We start from the raw sequence: 20,292 nt of genomic DNA on the forward strand, positions 1-20,292 counted from the left end.
AACAGCTCTCAGGCCTAAGTGATTTGCAATCCTTCATTGGCCTTGCTCTTTTAGTTTTCTCATAAAATATCACTTTATTTTTTGGCGACTGTGCATATGATTGACAAGTGGTCACGTCCACCAGCCCGTCTCTCTTCCGCTTTCTCCGCGTGCACCAGCTGCTGAACGTAACGCGTCACACGCACCGGATAGTTACGTCATGCCGCAGCCCTTCCGAAGGAACGACCAATCAGCGTGCAGGAAGGGGCGGGGCTCCCGTTCCCGGCCGTGGCGCATGTGCTTCCTGTGAGCAGGTTGGGCGCGGGTCTGGCATTTTGGTGCATGTTGTGGTGAGTGAGGTGAGATGCACTGTGCCATTGCTTCATGTACCGCGACATATAAAGCGCCGGATTTCTGGGCACTGAGTGGTGTGCAGATGTTGTTGGGGAATATCCTTGTGCGGCATCATGTGAGGAGCCGAGGCCCTGTTATAATGCGCCGTGGATTGCAGCCTCCATCCTCTGCAGGGGAAAGGCTTGTATGAAGATAGTGTCAGAAGAGGCAGCTGAAGCTGCGTGCCAGATTACAACTTTTGCTCATATATTTTATACCTATATAAATCATTTATCAATTAATTATGGGTATCAGCTAATACAAGATTTTGCAGTGCATCACCAGAAGTACTGAGAATACCCAACTGAAGAGAGCCAATTTCAGTGATATTGCGATGGGATCTAGCACAGGTACACTGGAAACAAAGATTGGCCGAGAAAACAGTAAATGAGCAATGGCCGGCCTTCAAGGTGGAGATACTTTGGGTACAAACCAAGCCAAGTCCCATAAGGGGGAAAGATGTGGCATCCAAAGCTTGAGTTCCCTGGATGACAAAGGAAATGGAAGTCAAAATAAAACAGAAAAAGGAAGTTTGTGACTATTGTCAGGTACAGAATACAGTAGAAAACCAGGCAGAGTACAAAGAGTGCAGGGGGAACTTGCAAACAGATATAAGAATGGCAGAGAGTGTAGATAACATGATAGGAAACCCAAAAATCTTTCATAAACCATAAAAAGTAAAAAGATAGTTAAAGGAATGGTGGGAGTGATTATGGACAAAAAAGGAAATTTTGTGGAGGCAGAGGGCACGCCTGAGGTACTGAATGAATACTTTGCTCCTGTCTTCACAAAAGAGGATGAAATTAATGTTGCAGTAGTGGAGGGGGAGCAGAGATATTGGATATGATAAAAATGGATAGAAAGGAGGTGGTAAATAGGTTGGCATCACTCAAAGTTAGCAAGTTACCTGGTCCAGGAGGGATGTATCCTAGGTTGCTGAGGAAAGCTAGGGTGGCGCTAGCAGGAGCTCTAACAACAATCTTTTGATTTCCCCTTGGATATGGGAGGGGTTCCAGAGGACTAAATAATTGCAAATGTTACACCCTTGTTCAGAAAAGGGGAGAGGGATCAGCCTGGCAACAACAGGCCGATCAGTCTAATGCCAGTGGTGGGAAAACTACTAGAGACCATTGTCAAGGACAAAATTAATTCTCGCTTGGAGAAGCATGGGTTTAATAAGGGACAGCCAGCACAGATTTGCTAAAGGCAAATTGTGTGACTAACCTAATGGAGTTCTTTGACGTAATAGAGAGGGTTGATTAAGGTAGTGCAGTAGATGTATATATGGACTTTCAAAAGGCATTTGATAAAGTACCACATAACTGCCTTATTTGGGAAATAGAAGCACGTGGTATTAAAGTGGGAATACATTTTAGTGCTCTTTCCAAGAGCTGGGCTGACTGGCCACCTGTGCTGTATAATTCTCTGAATATAAGAAACCACATTTTTACAGAGAGGCTAGGTATACATTTAATCAAAGATTTGGCCCTATTAGTTCACAGTCAGATTACTTATAATGTGAAGTCCAGATGTTTTTTGGATTGTTATTACTTAGCGTTGCATGGTTGAAGGTCATGGTGAGGATAGAAATAGTGTAGATTTAAATTGGTAGATGCACATCTGGATTAGATATGGGATGAAGGGAAACCCTATGTTATCTAAATCATGCAGAGGTCATTAGCAAGTTACTGATTCGTTCCCAACTCAATTTGTGTTATTTTGCGACCTGTTTGTTGTGAAACACTTGCAATGACTATATTACATGAAATGAGTGGGAAGCGTCTATGGGGACAGTTAAGGTAACAAAGTTCAGCCATGGCAAAATGAATGGCTGGATGGATTGTCAGGGACAGCAGATTCCCAGGTGCTGGTTTTGCTTACTGTGCTGCCTATTCAAGTGCTACCTTGCTGGTGCTGTATTATGGAGGATGCAGTGCGCTGGGAGAGTAAATATACAATGTTGTCAGTATGTATGTCGTTTTCAATTATTTTCTATGTGTGGTTACCATAAAGAAAGAGACTGCTGCTACCCAGAGGAAAACTCTGCTAGTGTTGCAGTGAATGATTTTTCTTGGTATACAGCAATTTAATTAATGTCCCAGTAAGTCAAGTCGAGGCCAATGAACAGTGGTTTCTATTTTTATTGAAAGTCTTGGGTTGAATCATGGCAGGGTAGATACTGGACTATGCTTTCTAAAACTTCTACAAAGCACTTGTGTCGAACATAAACATATACCGATTCAGCTGAAAACATCAGTGACCGCTAATTATAGGAACTGCTTAATTTAGAAAATAAAAGTAGTCGTGAAGTGTTTTATGCTCCAATTCTAAATGGATTTAAAAAATGGAATTGGGCAGTGCATGTTCATCCCAGGTTGGCAGGGCCATTTACAGGCTGGGTATGGTGATAGGTAATGGCCCAGATATTCCGATCTCTACGGGTGGGTACGTGCTGCGTACCCACCCGTAGGGACATCAGAAATGCTGGTTTCAGGCATGCGCTGAAAACCGGCATTTCCGATCTGTCAGGAATGGTCTCGACAGATCCTCCGGCTGCCCTGGAGAAGGGCCTCTGCGGGCGGATAGTTCCGCTTTTTGGAGACCCTCCGCCCGCAAAAAACCCTTACAATTCTTACGCTTGTCTTTTTATTGATAGCTTGAAATATATCTTGCCTTATATTCTCTGAATGTATTTATCAAATAATAATATAATTTTCTACAAATGATAGTGAGAAAAGGAATAATGTTGGCAGTCCAGTGGCACAATGCTTTTTTTTTTTTGCTTTGTTTATGGCTTTTGTGCTGCACTCACTGCCATGGTTGATTAACATGGGCTCACCTCCAGGCCTTTGGTGTCAAGTTATATCATCGAACTGAGGCACTCTGAGTACAGAGCAAAGATGGGCGGGTGAGGCACTCCAAAACTGCACTTGCACACTTCCAATCAGTTAGTTTCAAGTCTTGAGAGCTGGCTGCGTGTCCATATTTTGAACAGGGTTAGCTCCAGTCCTTTCTGAAGCACAAGCAGAACCTTAAACAATGGCACTGCGAGTAAGATTCGAACCAGGGCAGGAAAGCTACTTTAGATTTCAAAGCCGTTAGCTTCACCTCTCGGCCATCACTGCTGATTTTCAGTTGTCATCCTGCAGCCTAGATTAAATTCAAACTCGTGTCTCGCACGTGGAAGGTCTGCATGCTAACGCACTGCACCAGCCAGTACCCCTGCTGGGCACGGTTAGTGGCATTCAGATACCTGAAGCACGGGAAGAAAATTTAAATAGGGGTGGGGATTGGATAAGACGTAATTTTTCCATTGGAGTGCCACATAGGCATTGCTGGACGACAAAAGACCAAGGGCCATCTAGTTTGCTGCCTACCATCCTGTTCGTTACATGATACATTAACTAATCCTAGCAATCAATTTCTATCAGTTGGTCTACAGCAGACCCAGATATGACGCAATGAAGACCCCAGCGGTGGAGTGCTTTCGGAACCATAGGCCCAAAGGCACCTGTTTCTCCCAAGCATTCTACACTCGCCACACGTCATGTCTCAAATCACTCACATACTGTATCCCAAAATGCTATTTTCTGAAAGAACCCTAATTTGCATTTGAATGAATCAATACTAACTGCTCCCACCGTCTCCCTATAGATTGATCACTCGCTTGTTGAAATATTGTTACAGCAGATTAGTTTTGAATTTACCCCCCTTTGAGCGCAGGTCTTGCCCTCTGGTTCTGCTGTTCTGGACAAGGTGAAACAGTATATCATGGTTGACATTACCTAGACCCTAGAATCCTAAAAACAGCAATCATTGTGCTGGATTGCCATTGTTTTGCTTCATTGCAGTTTTGTGAGGTTATGTATAAATTCTATCTTGCATGAAGAAACCAAATAGGTTTAAAACTAAATTTAGATCCTGACACTAACTTCACCAGACGTCTGCATGCAGACGTCTGGTGAAGTTAGTGTCAGAATCTAAATACCACAGCTACGGTAGCATAGTGGTTATGTTACTGGACTAGTAATCCAGAGGCCTGGACTAATGATCCGGAGATACAAGTTCAAATCTCATTGCAGTTGGGGAACATAAATTCAATTAAATAAATGTGGAATAAAAAGCTAGTGTCAGTAACTATCAGTTTGACGTAAAACCCCATTTGGCTCTTTAGGGACGGGAATTACCCGGTCTGGCCTATGTGTGACTCCAGACCCACAACAATGTGGTTGACTCTTGCCTGCCCTCGGAAAGTCACTCGGTTGTATTGTAGAAGGCGGCTCACCACCACCTTTTTGAGGGCCATTATGGATGGGCAATAAATGCTGGCGACGTTCCGTGAATGAATTAAAATTTTTTTCCAGGTGTCTCTAAATAGTAATCAGGAGTAAGAACCTGAGCCGATTTCTTTCTCTCTCTCTCTTACCCAAGGGTCCTGATGGCTGCCTGAGCTGCAATTGGCTAACGCAGCACCAACCAGAGATCAAACCTGGGACCTTCACTGCCCGAGGACTACCATCATTGTTTTTCTTGGTATGCTGCCCTCCATTGAAGGGAATGCGGCCACAATTGTTGTTTTCTTCACCCATTTTTCCTATGAAGGTCTTCCCTGGGACATGCGTCATTGGCTAAAAGATGGGGGTGAGGATAGGTAGGAAGAGGTAGTATCCTGCTGTTAAGCCAATGCAATGCTGCTCTTCCCCCATTACCAAGAAACAAACGATAGTGTCTTGATGAGAAAATTTATACTGACTTAAAAAAAAACTGCTTCTGTAATAGGATGGCTGCCGGTGAAGTGTAGGTGAGGTTAGAAACTCATTGAATCAGAGAATGGTTACAGCACGGAAGGCGGCCATTTGGCGCATGGAACCCGTGCCAGCTCTCTGCAAGAGCACTCCAGCTAGTCCCACTCCCCTGCCTTTTCCCCATAGCCCTGCAAATTTCTTTCTTTCAGGTACTTATCCAACTCCCGTTTGAAAGCCGTGATTGAGTCTGCCTCCACCGCCCTTTCAGGCATTGCATTCCAGATCCTAACCTTTGTCTTTGCACAATGTGGTGCTGTGGGTAGGTGCTTCAGCTTGCAGTGTCCCTGAACTATGAACAATGAAGTTGGGATTATTTAAATGTACATGTGCATGAAGTATTAATCTCCCTCCACTATTATTATTTGTACTCTTGTGAAATCTTCAATGACTATTATGGATGTTTTTTTTAGAGGAGTCATAAATCTGATTTCACTATTTTAAGTCATAAAACATTCCATATCCTTGTTGCTAACTATCATATTTGTTGGATTTTTGACTGAGATTTCTTTTTTTCTTCAGGATTTTGGATCTCATCTAGTTTTTAGAAAGATACTCTGTCATGTGCCTTTAAAGATCTGTTAGTCAACAAACAAATGGACTAACTTTGAAAAAAATAATCTTGTCTACACACTTTTTAAGAAAGATGGAAGTGGAGGAAGGAAACAATCTTGCCATAAAGCGTTCTCGCCCCGATGACGATGAGGAGCGAACTGAGCCAGAACACTATAAAAAGACCAGGCTTTCAGAACCTGGTATATCTTCAGATCAGTCTGGTATTGGTAAACATACTGAAGGAATTGAAGGTGGTTTGGAAGCCCTTCCTTCTAGAGCAGATGAGAATAATGGGAAAGAAGTTGGGGAAGAAATAGATAATGTTGTGCTCGAGGAGGATGAAGAAGGCGATGGAGACAGCTTTGCTGATATGATGAAACATGGCTTGGTCGAGCAGGATGTTGGAATCACACAGTTTGTCAGCATTCACAAAGGATTCTCGGGAATTCTAAAGGAAAGGTAAAGTCAGCCATGAGTAGAGTTAGTGTTTCATTAAAGTGGACAATGGAATTCATGTTGTATTGTGTATGAAATCATCGCCACTTTGCTTTTAAAATTTGTTTAACTGTCCATTAATGAACACATTTGCTGCTGTTGCCCGTCAATTAACTGATGTAGAAGTCAAATAATGTTACACGTTCAAATAGTTCTAGCTCCACTGCTCTAAGGTGAAAGGAAACTTATTTTGAATTAATCTTAATTAAGTTGTAATAAAATTAGATTTTTTTAAAAATTACCGCAATTTGTCAACAACAGCAACTTACATTTAGATAGCGCCTGTGACATAGTAAAACGTCCCAAGGCACTTCACAGGAGTGTAATAAAACAAAATTTGACGCTGAGCTATATAAGGAGCTGTTAGGGCAGATAGCCAAAAGCTTTGTCAAAGAGGTAGGTTTTAAGGAGCGTTTTAAAGGAGGAAAGAGAGGTAGCGAGGCGGAGAGGATTAGGGAGGGAATTCCAGAGCTTAGGGCCTCGGCAACAGAAGGCACGGCCACCAATGGTGGAGCGATTGAAATCGGGGATGCTCAAGACGGCAGAATTGGAGGAGCGCAGATATCTCCTGGGGGGGTGGGGGCTGGAGATTACAGAGATAGTGGGGGGGGGGGGGGGGGTTTGTGGGGCTGGAGATTACAGAGATAGTGGGGGGGGAGTTGTGGGGCTGGAGATTACAGAGATAGTGGGGGGGGGTGGTTGTGGGGCTGGAGGAGATTACAGAGATAGCGGGGGGGGGTTGTGGGGCTGGAGGAGATTACAGAGATAGCGGGGGGGGGGGTTGTGGGGCTGGAGGAGATTACAGAGATAGCGGGGGGGGGGTTGTGGGGCTGGAGGAGATTACAGAGATGGGGAGGTGCGAGGCCATGGAGGGATTTGAAAACAAGGATGAGAATTTTAAAATGGAGGTGTTGCGGACCAGGAACTAATGTAGGTCAGCGAGCACAATGTAAGGGTGATGGATGAATGGGACTTGGTGTGAGTTAGGATACGGGCAGCAGAGTTTTGGATGAGCTTAAGTTTACGGAGGGTGGGAGGCTGGTCAGGAATAGTCAAGTCTACAGGTAACAAAGGCATGGATGAGGGTTTCAGCAGCAAATGAGCTGAGGCAGGGGGGGAAGTCTGGCGATATTCTGGAGGTGGGAATAGGTGGTCTTAGTGATGGCGTGGATATGTGGTCGGAAGCTCATCTCGGGATCAAATATGACACCGAGGTTGCAAACTGTGGTTCAGCCTCAGACAGTTGCCAGGGAGAGGGGTGGAGTCGGTGGCTAGGGAGTGGCAGGGACTGAAGGCAATGACTTCGGTCTTCTCAATATTTGGTTGGAGGAAATTTTTGCTCATCCAGGACTGGATGTCAGATAAGCAGTCTGACAATTTAAGTACAGCGGAGGAGTCGAGAGAAGTGGTAGTGAGGTAGAGCTGGGTGTTGTCAGCATATATGTGGAAACTGACTGTTTTCAGATGATATCGCTGAGACAGCATGTAGATGAGAAATAGGAGGGGGGGCCAAGGATAGATCCTTTGGGGCCACCAGAGGTAATGATGTAGGAGTGGGAAGGGAAGCCATTGCCGGTGATTCTCTGGCTACGATTGGATAGATAAGAATGGAACCAGGTGAGTGCAGTCCCACCCAGCTAGACCATGGTGGAGAGGCGTTGGAGGAGGATGGAGTGGTCAAAGGCTGCAGACAGGTGGAGAAGGACGAGGAGGGGTAGTTTACCTTTGTCACAGTCACATAGGATGTCATCTGCGACTTTGATAAGAGCCATGAAAATGATGTTTGCCCATGAAAATGTTGTTTACTGCGCGACTTTGTGTAGACCAATTATTATCACAGCTACAAATTCCATCCCGCAAGTTCAAACTTTGACTTTCGTTTTGAGCAGAAATCAATGGTTGTTAATTGTATGAGTTCATTAAAATATTTGCATGTGGTTGATGGTAGAGAAGAGGAGCCTGGGGCTATATTTGCTTCCAGGATGACCCTAGAGTAGTGGGTGGTTTTGTTAGAGGAGAGCTTGAGGTGGTTGAACCAGACCTGATGGATCGCTAAGCTAGTTGTGCACCTGGTGTGCTCAAGTTTGTGCCCCATAGCATTTCAATATGGATAATCCTTTTTTCAGCTGATGAATTTCTTGTCTAAAGTATGTTCAGATCAAATCTAAGTAGAATCTACTCTTGTTGATTCAAAGTTGTTCATTGATTGAAAAAAAGATGGAGCTCAAATTAAATATATCAGTGGACAGAAGTCTTTTTCATACTTTCTAAATTTGAATTATCAGATAATTCAAATTAAGAGGAGTTGGACTGTACAGTTAAATTTTCTTTGTGAATTCACTCTCCAAGGTCAAGCCTCAAACCTACTACAGGAAACTTTGTGCTATCCGGCACCGACGGGACCGAGCTGTTGCCGTTCCCTCAAAACTGCCGGACACACCAGCGTTAATGTTGAAGCATACGGAGATTTGCAGCTCCGTATCTGGCAACAAACACTGTTGCTTAGCAACAGCTTCTAAACAGTCGGCCCGTACCTTGGAAGCGTCTCTGTAGCTTAGCAACAGCTTCAGAGAGACTTTGCAGAGCCTGACTGTTGGAAAAAAAAAGCCACGAGAAGAAAAAAAAGCCACGAGAAGAAAAAAAACCTAACGAAACGGCTCCTGATTTTTGCCGGTGGCTCGAGCCTTCCGGACAGTTAGCCTCCGGATAATACAAAGTTTCCTGTACCAATTATGACTGACAATGAGTAATACCTCCTGCATCTTAGCTAAATGAGCATATTGGGATAATTATAAATCATGAATATTCACATTCCCTGACTAATTGAACAAGGATGCAACTTGGCACAATGAAAAGAATTTGAGCTTTTTTTAAAAAAGGAGTCAAATTGAAGCTGTTTTCTGAATCGTCTGCACTTTTATCCCAAACAGGTATTCAGATTTTGTTGTGCATGAAATAAACAAGGATGGGAAGGTAGTTGTTCTGGATGACTTGTCTGTACCAGCTAATGATGAGGTAAGAACTGTTGGTTTGTAATTTAACTTTTAGTACAGGAGGTGATGGGCATCAAAATAGTTTTTCTGATAAATTAATGAAACTGTGCATGAAAGGGCACTGAACAGTGTAATAGTAACGACACTGCCATAGTAAATCAGCTAATTTGTAATAGTAACTACGGCAGCTAAATGCTGCATAGGGGATAAGTACTCTTCAGTAAAATTCCCTAAGTCTTGGTGTGAAAGCAACAGTGTTTAATATGGAAGAGCTTAAGTGGGATTGGTTCTTCTGTGTATATTGGGTAGGCTGTGGACTTGAAAACACATTGGGGTGCGGGGAGGGAACTACTTAGAAAAATTCCACCTCCAAAGGTGGGCTGTACTGTGCTTATGCATGTAGTGTAAGCACTATACTCCTAGTGCCACGCACACACAGACTGTAGGTACATTATCTGCATATGTAGTTAATTCCATCTGCTACTGAACCTCTTCTACATTGCACAGTCATCTGCTTAATATTAAAATCATATTGTTTTTCATTTTGCTAAGAGTTCAATTTATTCCATGTATGTGAGGCTAGGATATGCAGTAGCTCAGCAATATATTGCCTGTGGTTTTTGTTCAGGAATGGTCCAGGAGAGACCAAAATGACAGTGAGGGAAATATATTTTAAAATAAGACAAACAACTTCTTTCTCAATGATTCCACCCCACTTTAAAATTAACTTCCAAATATCTACTTCTGATATTTACTGATACTGGCCTTACATTATCCAAAATAGTCTCATTTTTACCCTGTATCTGGTGAATAAATAGCCTGGTTGCACAACACCTGTATTGATCTTAAGGTCTAAAAAAAACTTAGATGGATAGTGTTTTGGAGCTGCCGCATGCTGTCTCTTGGAGTGATGGACCCACAGTTCTCCACACGGTGATTTCTCGACGGCAACCATGAGAGGTGCCAAGCAAAGGCCAGGCACTTTCTCACAGGAGGAGGAATTCAAGGACAGACCCCATGCACTTCATAACAGCTGTCGAAAGGCTAACATTAGAGGCTGGAAGCAGGACAACAGCCTGTCCTATTAGCCACAGAAGATGCATGATGCCAGGAGGTTCTTAATGAGGTAGATGGTGATTTAAAAAAAAACACAATATTACTTTGTTTCCTTATTTTTAATTTTCTCTCTTGCTTCTTTCCCTCCCCTGTGACTGTTGGGTAAATGCCACTTGTATAAATGAGCTTGTGACACCTTTAATGATCTTTTAGGAACCTTCAGAGGACATTTTTTCAGTTTTATCTGCTGAAGACAAACAACGTTTAGAAGACCTTCAACTCTTTAAGAATAAGGAAGACTCTGTTGTGATAGAGGTATGAAGATAAGTTACTACAGAATTACATGGCATTACATGGAATATACAGCACAGAAACAGCCATTTGCCCAACAATGCTGTGCTGGTGTTTATACATATTTTGGTTCTGTCTTCACAAAGGAGGACACAAATAATCTCCCAGAGATGTCTGGGAACATTGGGTCTAATGAGAGGGAGGAATTGAATGAAATCAGTATTTGTAGGGAAATGGTGTTAGGGAAATTGACAGGATTGAAGGCTGATAAATCCCCAGGGCCTGATATTCTGCATCCTAGGGTACTTAAGGAAGTGGCCCTAGAAATAGTTGATGCTTTGCTGATCATCTTCCAGCATTCGATGGAATCTGGAACAGTACCCATGGATTGGAGGGTAGTTAATGTTACCCCACTATTCAAAAAAGGTGGTAGAGAGAAAACGGGGAATTACAGACTGGTAAGCCTGACATCGGTAGTGGGGAAAATGCGAGAGTCCATTATAAAAGATGTAATAGCAGAGCACTTGGAAAACACTGACAGGATCGGACAAAGTCAACATGGATTTACAAAAGGTAAATCGTGCTTGACTAATCTACTGGAATTTTTTGAGGATGTAACTGGTAAAATAGATAAGGGAGAACCAGTGGATGTGGTGTATTTGGACTTTCAGAAGGCTTTCGATAAGGTCCCGCATAAGAGATTAGCGTGTAAAGTTAAGGCACATGGGATTGGGGGCAAGGTATTGACTTGGATAGAGAACTGGTTGGCAGACAGAAAGCAAAGAGTTGGAATAAACGGGTCTTTTTTCGAGTGGCAAGCAGTGACCAGTGGGGTACCGCAGGGATCGGCCCTTGGGCCCCAGCTATTCACAATATATATTAATGATCGAGACAAGGGAACTAGATGTAATATCTCCAAATTTGCAGACGACACAAAGCTGGGTGGGCGTGTCTGCTGTGAGGAGGATGCCAAGAAACTCCAGGATGATTTGGACAGGTTGGGTGATTGGGCAAAAGCATGGCAGATACAATATAATGTGGACAAATGCGAGGTTATCCACTGGTGGCAAAAACAGGAAGGCAGATTATTATCTGAACGGCAATAGATTGGGAGAAGGGGAAGTGCAATGAGACCTGGGTGTCCTTGTGCACCAGTCGCTGAAGGTAAGCATGCAGGTGCAGCAGGCGGTTAAGAAGGCAAATGGCATGTTGGCCTTCGTAGCGAGAGGGTTTGAGTACAGGAACAAGAATGTCTTGCTGCAGTTGTACAGGGCCTTGGTAAGACCACATCTTGAGTATTGTGTGCAGCTTTGGTCACCTTATCTGAGGAAGGATGTTCTTGCCATGGAAGGAGTTCAGCCAAGATTCACCAGGCTGATACTTGGGATGGCAGGAATGACGTATGAGGAGAGATTGGGTCGATTGGGCTTGTACTCGCTGGAGTTTAGAAGAATGAGAGGGGATCTCATTGAAACTTATAAAATTTTGACAGGACTGGACAGACTAGATGCAGGAAGGATGTTCCCGATGGTCGGGGAGTCCAGTACCAGGGGTCACAGTCTAAGGATAAGGGGTAGGCCATTTAGGACAGAAATGAGGAGGAATTTCTTCACCCAGAGAGTGGTGAACCTGTGGAATTCTCTACCACAGAAGGCAGTAGAGGCCAATACATTAAATATATTCAAGAAGGAGTTGGATATATTTCTTAAGGCTAAAGGGATCAAGGGGTATTGGGAGTAAGCAGGGACCGGGTACTGAATTTGGATGATCAGCCATGATCGCATTGAATGGCGGAGTAGCTCGAGGGGCCGAATGGCCTACTCCTGCTCCTATCTTCTATGTTTACTCCACACGAGTCTCCTCCCATTCCATCTGCCTCATCTCAGCCTTTCAGCATATCTTTCTATTCCCATTTCTTTCATATACTCGTTTAGTTTCCTTTTTTAAAAGCATCTAAGCTATTTGCCTCAACCGCTTCTTGTGGTAGCAAGTTCCACATTCTAACTGCTCTCCGAGTAAAGAAATGTCTCCTTATTTCCCGATTGGATTTATTAGTAACTATCTTGTATTTATGGCCCCCAGTTTTGGATCCTCCCACAAGTGGAAACATTCTCTCCACATCTACCCTGTCCGACCCATTCATAATTTTGAAGACCTCTATCCGGTCACCTCCAAGTGTAAAGAAAAAAGTGCCAACCTGGTCAACCTTTCCTGGTGGCTGTAATCTCAGTCTGATACCGTGCTTCTATGTCCTTTTTATAGTATGGAGACCGGAACTGTGCGGCCTGACCAGGGTCCTATACAAGTTTAACATAACTTCACTACTTCTTAATTCTTTATCCATAGAAATAAATCCTGGTGCTTTGCTAGCATTTGTAATTGTTCTGCTGACCTGAGAAGCTGCTTTTAATGATTTATTCACCTGTATCCTAGATCCCTTTGCCCATTCAGTTTTTTATTTTCTACGGTGTTGATGATGTTTCTATTTTTCCTACCAAAGTGCATCACTTCACATTTATCTATGTTAGAAAGTTCATTTGCCACTTAACTGCCCAGTCTGCAAGTATACTAATGTCTTGTATTATGTTGCATTCTTCCTCAATGTTAGCTGTCCCCCCCCCCAGTTTGGCATCATTGCAAATTCTGATGTTGAATTACTTGTTCCCAAGTCCAAATCAGTGACCAGTGAACATAGAAAGGCGGTAATCTAAACTTTGGACGTTGCAGTGACGCAGTCTATCTGTGGGGAAGTGAAGGCAGTATCCCTTCCGATGTTAATTTGTAAATTATTTACTTCCTTTAGTCCTTCCTATTTCTAAAGTTCTGACTCCATCCTGTTTATTTACAGTTGAATTTATTATTCCATCAAAACTCTTTAATTTTTATGCTTCCTGTTTCAGAAAATGTTGCTTTTTAAGCATTCAGAATGTAATTGTGATCAAATTCAGGGATGGAAAAGTGTTAAAAGCTGATCCAGATAAATAATTGTGAACAAGATCAGGTTAAGCTACGGGCCTACATAAAGGGGCTGTGGGTTACCAGAGACACGATAGCTATGATTCCACCAAGGAGATGTGAGAGGATGTGGATTGACTTCCAGCACATTTCTTCCACCCATTCCCTCAGTGACCTGGCTGCAGTATATGGAGAAACCAGAGTGTGAGGATTTGTGTGCAGAAATCTGTCAAACAGCTTGCCACCTTGTTGAGCTCATTTTGGGGTTTAAGTTTTTTGCTTTCCCTTTCCTTTCTATACCTCCCAGTCTTCTCCACAGATATACTTTGCAGTTTGTTAAAGGGGATGGCCAGCACTGCACATAGAAACATAGAAGATAGGAGCAGGAGTAGGCCATTCGGCCCCTCGAGCCTGTTCCGCCATTTAATGCGATCATGGCTGATCATCCAAATTCAGTACCCTGTCCCTGCTTTCTCCCCATACCCCTTGATCCCTTTAGCCTTCAGAAATATATCTAACTCCTTCTTGAATATATTTAATGAATTGGCCTCAACTGCCTTTTGTGGTAGAGAATTCCACAGGTTCACCACTCTCTGGATGAAGAAATTCCTCCTCATCTCTGTCCTAAATGGCTTACCCCTTATCTTTAGACTGTGACCCCTGGTTCTGGACTCCCCCGCCATCGGGAACATCCTTCCTGCATCGAGTCTGTCTAGTCCTGTTAGAATTTTATAAGTTTCAATGAGATCCCCTCTCATTCTTCTAAACTCTGGCGAATATAAGCCCAATCGACCCAATCTCTCCTCATACACCATTCCTGCCATCCCAGGTATCAGTCTGGTGAAACTTCGTTGCACTCCCTCCATGGCAAGAACATCCTTCCTCAGATAAGGCGACCAAAACCACACACAATACTCAAGGTGTGGTCTCACCAAGGCCCTGTACAACTGCAGCAAGACATCCTTGCTCCTGTACTGGAATCCTCTCGCTACAAAGGCCAACATACCATTACGAAGGCCTCCTTAACCGCCTGCTGCACCTGAATGCTTACCTTCAGCGACTGGTGCACAAGGACACCCAGGTCTCGTTGCACTTCCCCTTCTCCCAATCTATTGCCGTTCAGATAATAATCTGCCTTCCTGTTTTTGCCACCAAAGTGGATAACCTCGCATTTATCCACATTATACTGCATCTGCCATACATCTGCCCAATCATCCAACCTGTCCAAATCATACTGGAGTTTCTCGGCATCCTCCTCACAGCACACACACCCACCCAGCTTTGTGTTGTCTGCAAACTTGGAGATATTACATCTAGTTCCCTTGTCTAGATCATTAATATATATATTGTGACAAGCTGGGGTCCTAGCACCGATCCCTGCCGTACCCCACTAGTCACTGCCTGCCACTCGGAAAAAGACCCGTTTATTCCAACTCTTTGCTTCCTGTCTGCCAACCAGTTCTCTGTCCAAGTCAGTACCTTACCCCCAATCCCATGTGCTTTAACTTTACACGCTAATCTCTTATGCGGGACCTTATCGAAAGCCTTCTGAAAGTCCAAGCCACAGTGTGATTCATATTAGTTTAACTACAAGAGAATGATTTGTGTCTTAACTCTTTCCTGCCCCCCCCCCCCCAAGACTTCAAGTACTTATTTTCTTCATGTTCTTGCCTGTAATTTTTTTACAGTTTATTCCTTGACTTTTTCCTTTTTGATTTTTTTTAACCTTTTGCACAAAATGCTATGAAGTTTTGATGCATTCTTTGATGTTGTACATACTTCCAGCTTTCTTGCATATTGTTCAGACAGAGGAATCGATTCTTGTGTATTTGAACATTATATTTGGGATCACACAGATCAACATTAAAGTGGTTGTAAGGCTTAAGGATAAACTTTCCTGATGTCTGTGTGAGAGTGAACATGTAATGTTGATATGCTCTTTTCGGTGAGGGCCTTTAATTTGGAAAGCATGCTTCCTAAATTCTGCCTCTACCAGTTATATTTCTGAGTTATGTGAAATTTAGAATTGCTATTTGTTATGTTAGAATTGAAATATATTCAAGTTTACTCCACTAGGACAAAAATGGGTGCTTTACAAACATAGTATTTGCTATTAATTCAGCAACAGTAAACAGATAACTTAATTTAAAAGAAACGAACACTGCAAAGACTTCTATTCCAAAATTATTTAGTCTTTATTCAGTTACGAAAACATTTTTTTTTTAAAACCAAAAGCTACTGTAAGTCGGTGTGCAGCATAAAGCTTATACAGTATCCATATTCCTTTCTGCTCCTTATTATGGATATCAGTTACTTTAAACTGATAAATAGTAATAGAATGTGAGTACAACCAAAGGAACTACCTCATATTTCTTGAATGTTGGAAGATATTGTATATGGGAAAGGAAGAATATTGAAGAAATAGATTAGAGTAGATGGCCCCAGTTGAACAGCTGGCACTGGCACAGACATAGTGTGACTGGCTGTAGTTCCCTTCAATGCTAACAGCTAAATTTAACATCAATGCCATCTGTATACCTGGAAAATATGAATATTTTCTTCATGCTCAAATACACCCATTATCTTTTCCTCGAACTACAGAAAAAATAGTCAGCACTAACAAACTTAGATGTGAACTGAAGCAATGAGCCAAAGATGGGCTTTTCAATGATGGATTTGCCATATCATCCCTAAAATGGGTTGTCTATCCTCCATTTTTGCTGCTTTATGTGCATTATTATTGCTGATATTCAAAACATACAATCTCCTTTTTCACCAAAAAAATCCAGTTGGAAGATTTTTGCAATCCAATGAATTGTTTTTTTAGTTTTATTTTCCCTCCAACATTTTTCAAATATTAGATGAGTCCGTACAATAGCTTGTAAAGCTTTAGAACATTCTATATATTTAATATTTTCAATGAAAGTCTTTTTCTAGGTTTTAACAATCTCTTCCATTCTCTTTCTCATTGTGCTCACTAGCACGCCCCTTCCCCTACACATACACCCAAGTCTTATCCCCCAATACCATGTAGATGGTAAGGTTGCCCTTGCTATGTTGTCAAAAATTGTGTTTTTTGAAATATGTTTTTTCTACAAGGCATTGCTTACTGGCTATAAAAGGAGGTTTTAATTCTTTCCACTGCAACTGGGTGGAGGAGCTTGCTTGGTAACTTGGCATCTGTGTAGAAATACATTGCTAAGCTGGAGTTAGACATCATCACTGGTAACTGGGGCTGTACTTCTGCCTTTTTGTTTCATTCTCTTCCTTTTATTGCCTTGTTTCTGTTGAAGATTTTTTCCCTCTTTTTGGCCCAGAAATTCAGGTCAGAGGCTTCCCACGGGTGCAAGCCCCCGACCTGCACTTACCTTGCGCGCCGGCCGTTGAGCTGTGGGCCCCCGTGGAATTGCGATCCTGGGCCTCCTCCAACTGCCGGCGCGCAGTGCTTGCGTATCCCAGGGGCGCAGTTAGTTCGATGCGTCCCCTGGGATCACGTGGGCCATGGAGAGCCAATGGTAGCAGGGAATGCTTCATTCATAAGTTTGACAGGAAGGGCTGTCAAACCTATAAATACTATAAGCCCCAAAACATCACTAAAACCTCAAATAATTTTTTTTTTTAATCACATTTTTAAAATAAACTATGAATTACATGAAATAACTATTTTAAACAATAATTTAAATTTTTGAAAAAATTAATTACATTTTCTAACGGGCCTAAAAATAAACTTACCTTTCTTTAAAGTATTTAAAAATAATAAACCTGTGGAAAAAATATTTTAATTTTAATTAATTCGCCACTTACCTTGTAAAAAGCAGGCCTTGCGACTGCTTTTTACATGTCTAACTTCTGGAGACTCTTTTTTGCAGGTTTTCCCAGGAGGGTAAGTTTGATGCGCACGCGCTGCCTCTCCTGCACACGCGTTCCACCTCTGAACCCTTTCTTTCAGGGGAACGGAAGTGCCGGTTTCCCGCGCATGCACAGTGCATGCACGAAACCGGCACTTCCATTGGGCTTATGGGTGAGTACCCCATGCGTACTCATCCGTAGAGACCCGAATTTCTGGGCCATTGTTTCTTGTTCTCTTCCTCTTTAAAATATGAAAGATCTTTCTAAACAGGTTGTTGAAGATACTAAAGAAAAAAGAACAGTTATTCATCAGGCTGTGAAGAGTCTCTTTCCTGGGCTAGAGACTAAAACTGAAGAAAGAGAAGGAAAGAAATATATTGTCGCCTACCATGTTGCTGGGAAGACTGCACTGGCAAGTAAGTTTTATACTACGGCAGATCTTCATGGATTTGTCACTTGGGGGGGAAAAAAACGCTGCTTAAGGAAATGTGCTGAAGTAATTACTGAAACTCCGTATTGGTGTGCTGGCAAATCCAAAAAATGTTGTCTTAAACATTAAATTTGTCCTTGTAACATGAGAATGGTTTGCTAACTTGGATCATTACACTTTTGTTAACTGAGTTGCTTTTTGGGATGCTTCTCAAGAATATATATTTTCTAAAATTTATGAAACTTTCCTAAGTCTCAATATTTTTGTTTAATCTTTATCTAAACATTTTGCTTGTGAAGTTTTAGAAAATAATTTTCTTTCTGCTACTTTTCAGAATGCATAGCATTTGCTTAATTTTGCTGGTAGTTAAGATGGTGTATATATTTTTGATTACTGCTTTTGCATGTATCATGCATGTATTTGTTCCCTTGGTCATGCATATGTTTTTTTTCTCCAAAGAATTAACTACATCTCTGATAAAGTCATGCTGTTTTCACATTGCTAAATCTTTACCTGTGTTGTGCAATTTGTGCTATTAGCCAAGTGCTAAATATTGACAGGGTTCTGCACGCTGAATCACCAGCAAAAGAAAATAGGCAGTGTACAGCAGGTTAAGCAACTGCTGGAGTTGCAGATCCTTGTAGCCTTGAAGGCACAACATTTAGTGTTGATTTAGGCATTTTATATAAAAATGGTCCTGGAACAAGGGTTACTGTATATGAATGATGACCATTGATTCAAATCGAGTTTACTACAGGAAACTTTGTTATATCCGGCACTGACGGGACCGAGCTGTTGCCGTTCCCTCAAAACTGCTGGACACACCAGCGTTAATGTTGAAGCATACGGAGCTTTTCATCTCCGTATCTGACAACAAACACTGTTGCTTAGCAACAGCTTCTAAACAGTCGGCCCCGTACCTTGGAAGCGTCTCTAGCTTAGCAACAGCTTCAGAGAGACTTTGCAGAGCCTGACTGTTGGTAAAAAAAAAAGCCACGAGAAGAAAAAAAACCTAACAAAACGGCTCCTGATTTTTGCCGGTGGCTCGAGCTTGCCAGACACTTAGCCTCCGGATAACACAAAGTTTCCTGCATACTGTTCTGTTGGGCAATTTTTGAAAATTCATATGGCTTTGGTATATGGTCTGGTACTGGCATTATGAAAGCTTATGATAAAACTAAGGCATTGTGTGAAGAGTGGAACCTTTATCATTAGAGTGGAGCTGTACCTTTGTCGTCTGTTAATGATACAAGTCCACGCTGCTACATGCACTCTGGCATGTGTACTGTCAGTCACAGTAGTTTACAAATAGTTACGCTGGTGCTGGCAGTATAACTTTGCCCTGTCTTCTGGCAGAGAGTTGTAGAGCAAAACTGTTGTGAAAACTTTGAAATGGACAAAACAGCATAACACTGCCCTTTAAAGGTTCTAAAATACATGTAGAAAAGATCTTAAAGCTATTTTGAGCTGGTTTGGTTAAATCAGCAAATGCAATCATGGAACTCAAAAATGAGAATGAAGGTATTTTCATTATATATTGTTGGGGATATGATAACAAATGTTTTCATTTTGATCAATTAGCGATGAATTGGTCAATAACTCAACTCTTAACGATATGTTGCAGGCTAAACCACAAACCTGAATTGGAGTGAAGAGTTGCATAATTAGTAGCTCTGACTGTTCCCCGTTGAACTCGGTGTTAGGTAGTTAAGTTTGAAACAGATTCTGTAATGCAGTTGGGGGCAGTAAGAATTAGGATTGGTAGAGAAGGTCACTTTATGACTGCAAGTGGGACATGGAGTTCAGTATGAAAAATGTTATTGACTGCAGATCCAAGTAAAAATTAATACTTAGAATACTTTTCACATAATTTATTCTGGCTGGTTAACTGAGAGTTACTAGTTGAGAGTTGTTGGAGGTACAGAGTCTGCATTTATGACTAACGTAAATATTTGGTGTTGACTATGTTAAATGCCTTCTGCTTAAAAATTATAAAAGCTGTTACTCAAAAATGTCAATTGGTTTAAAAGTTGAAATATTAAAAGTTTCAGGTGTGGGGTCATGGAGTATTGAGTTGGCAGTTCAGGCTTATAATTCCTTTGGCAGTAAATGTCAGCAGCGCCTTAAAGGGCAATCAGGCATCTCCATAAAAGTAGGGAGGATGTGTTACCCCAAGCTCCTCTGATCAGCTTCCTTGTGTCCTTTGGTAGATTAGCAAACAGGTTGTTTGCCCTGCCTTAGTTTCTGTATGACACAGGGACATTTAAAGGAGAAAGTGGAGAAAACTTTTTAAATGTTTTTTAAAAACGCACATGGTTTTGTGTGCATGAAGTTTAACCAATGGCTAATATCTGTGGGGTTAGATTTTACATTTAGTCTGTGTGTAGAGTGTGGGGCCATAATCCTAATGTTTTGCACTGTTGTCATGATTCCCATTTAACAGTTTTTTGAATTCCAATCTAAATCCCAAATTTGTGGTACAGATTGTAGTAAA

General features: G+C 42.1%; 1 protein-coding gene across 3 annotated transcripts in view; it reads left to right on the top strand.

Moving 5' to 3' along the window:
- Window positions 1-226: 226 nt before the first annotated feature.
- Window positions 227-20,292, top strand: part of pus7 (pseudouridine synthase 7) — a 56,443-nt gene continuing 36,377 nt past the window's right edge. For 2 of the 3 annotated variants that reach the window (XM_086010479.1, XM_086010482.1), the window contains exons 1-5: window positions 234-338; window positions 5,697-6,188; window positions 9,155-9,239; window positions 10,487-10,588; window positions 17,640-17,784. In XM_086010479.1, the coding sequence (XP_085866605.1) occupies window positions 5,821-6,188; window positions 9,155-9,239; window positions 10,487-10,588; window positions 17,640-17,784 (700 nt within the window). In that variant the 5' untranslated portion in view covers window positions 234-338; window positions 5,697-5,820. Of the gene's footprint in view, window positions 339-5,696; window positions 6,189-9,154; window positions 9,240-10,486; window positions 10,589-17,639; window positions 17,785-20,292 lie in introns of all 3 variants that reach the window. The other variant, XM_086010481.1, reaches the window with a different exon arrangement.

The sequence above is a fragment of the Somniosus microcephalus genome, chromosome 17 (genome assembly GCF_052327205.1).
Source record: "Somniosus microcephalus isolate GS21.2 chromosome 17, FLI_Smic_1.0, whole genome shotgun sequence".
In the NCBI taxonomy this organism is placed as follows: domain Eukaryota; kingdom Metazoa; phylum Chordata; class Chondrichthyes; order Squaliformes; family Somniosidae; genus Somniosus; species Somniosus microcephalus.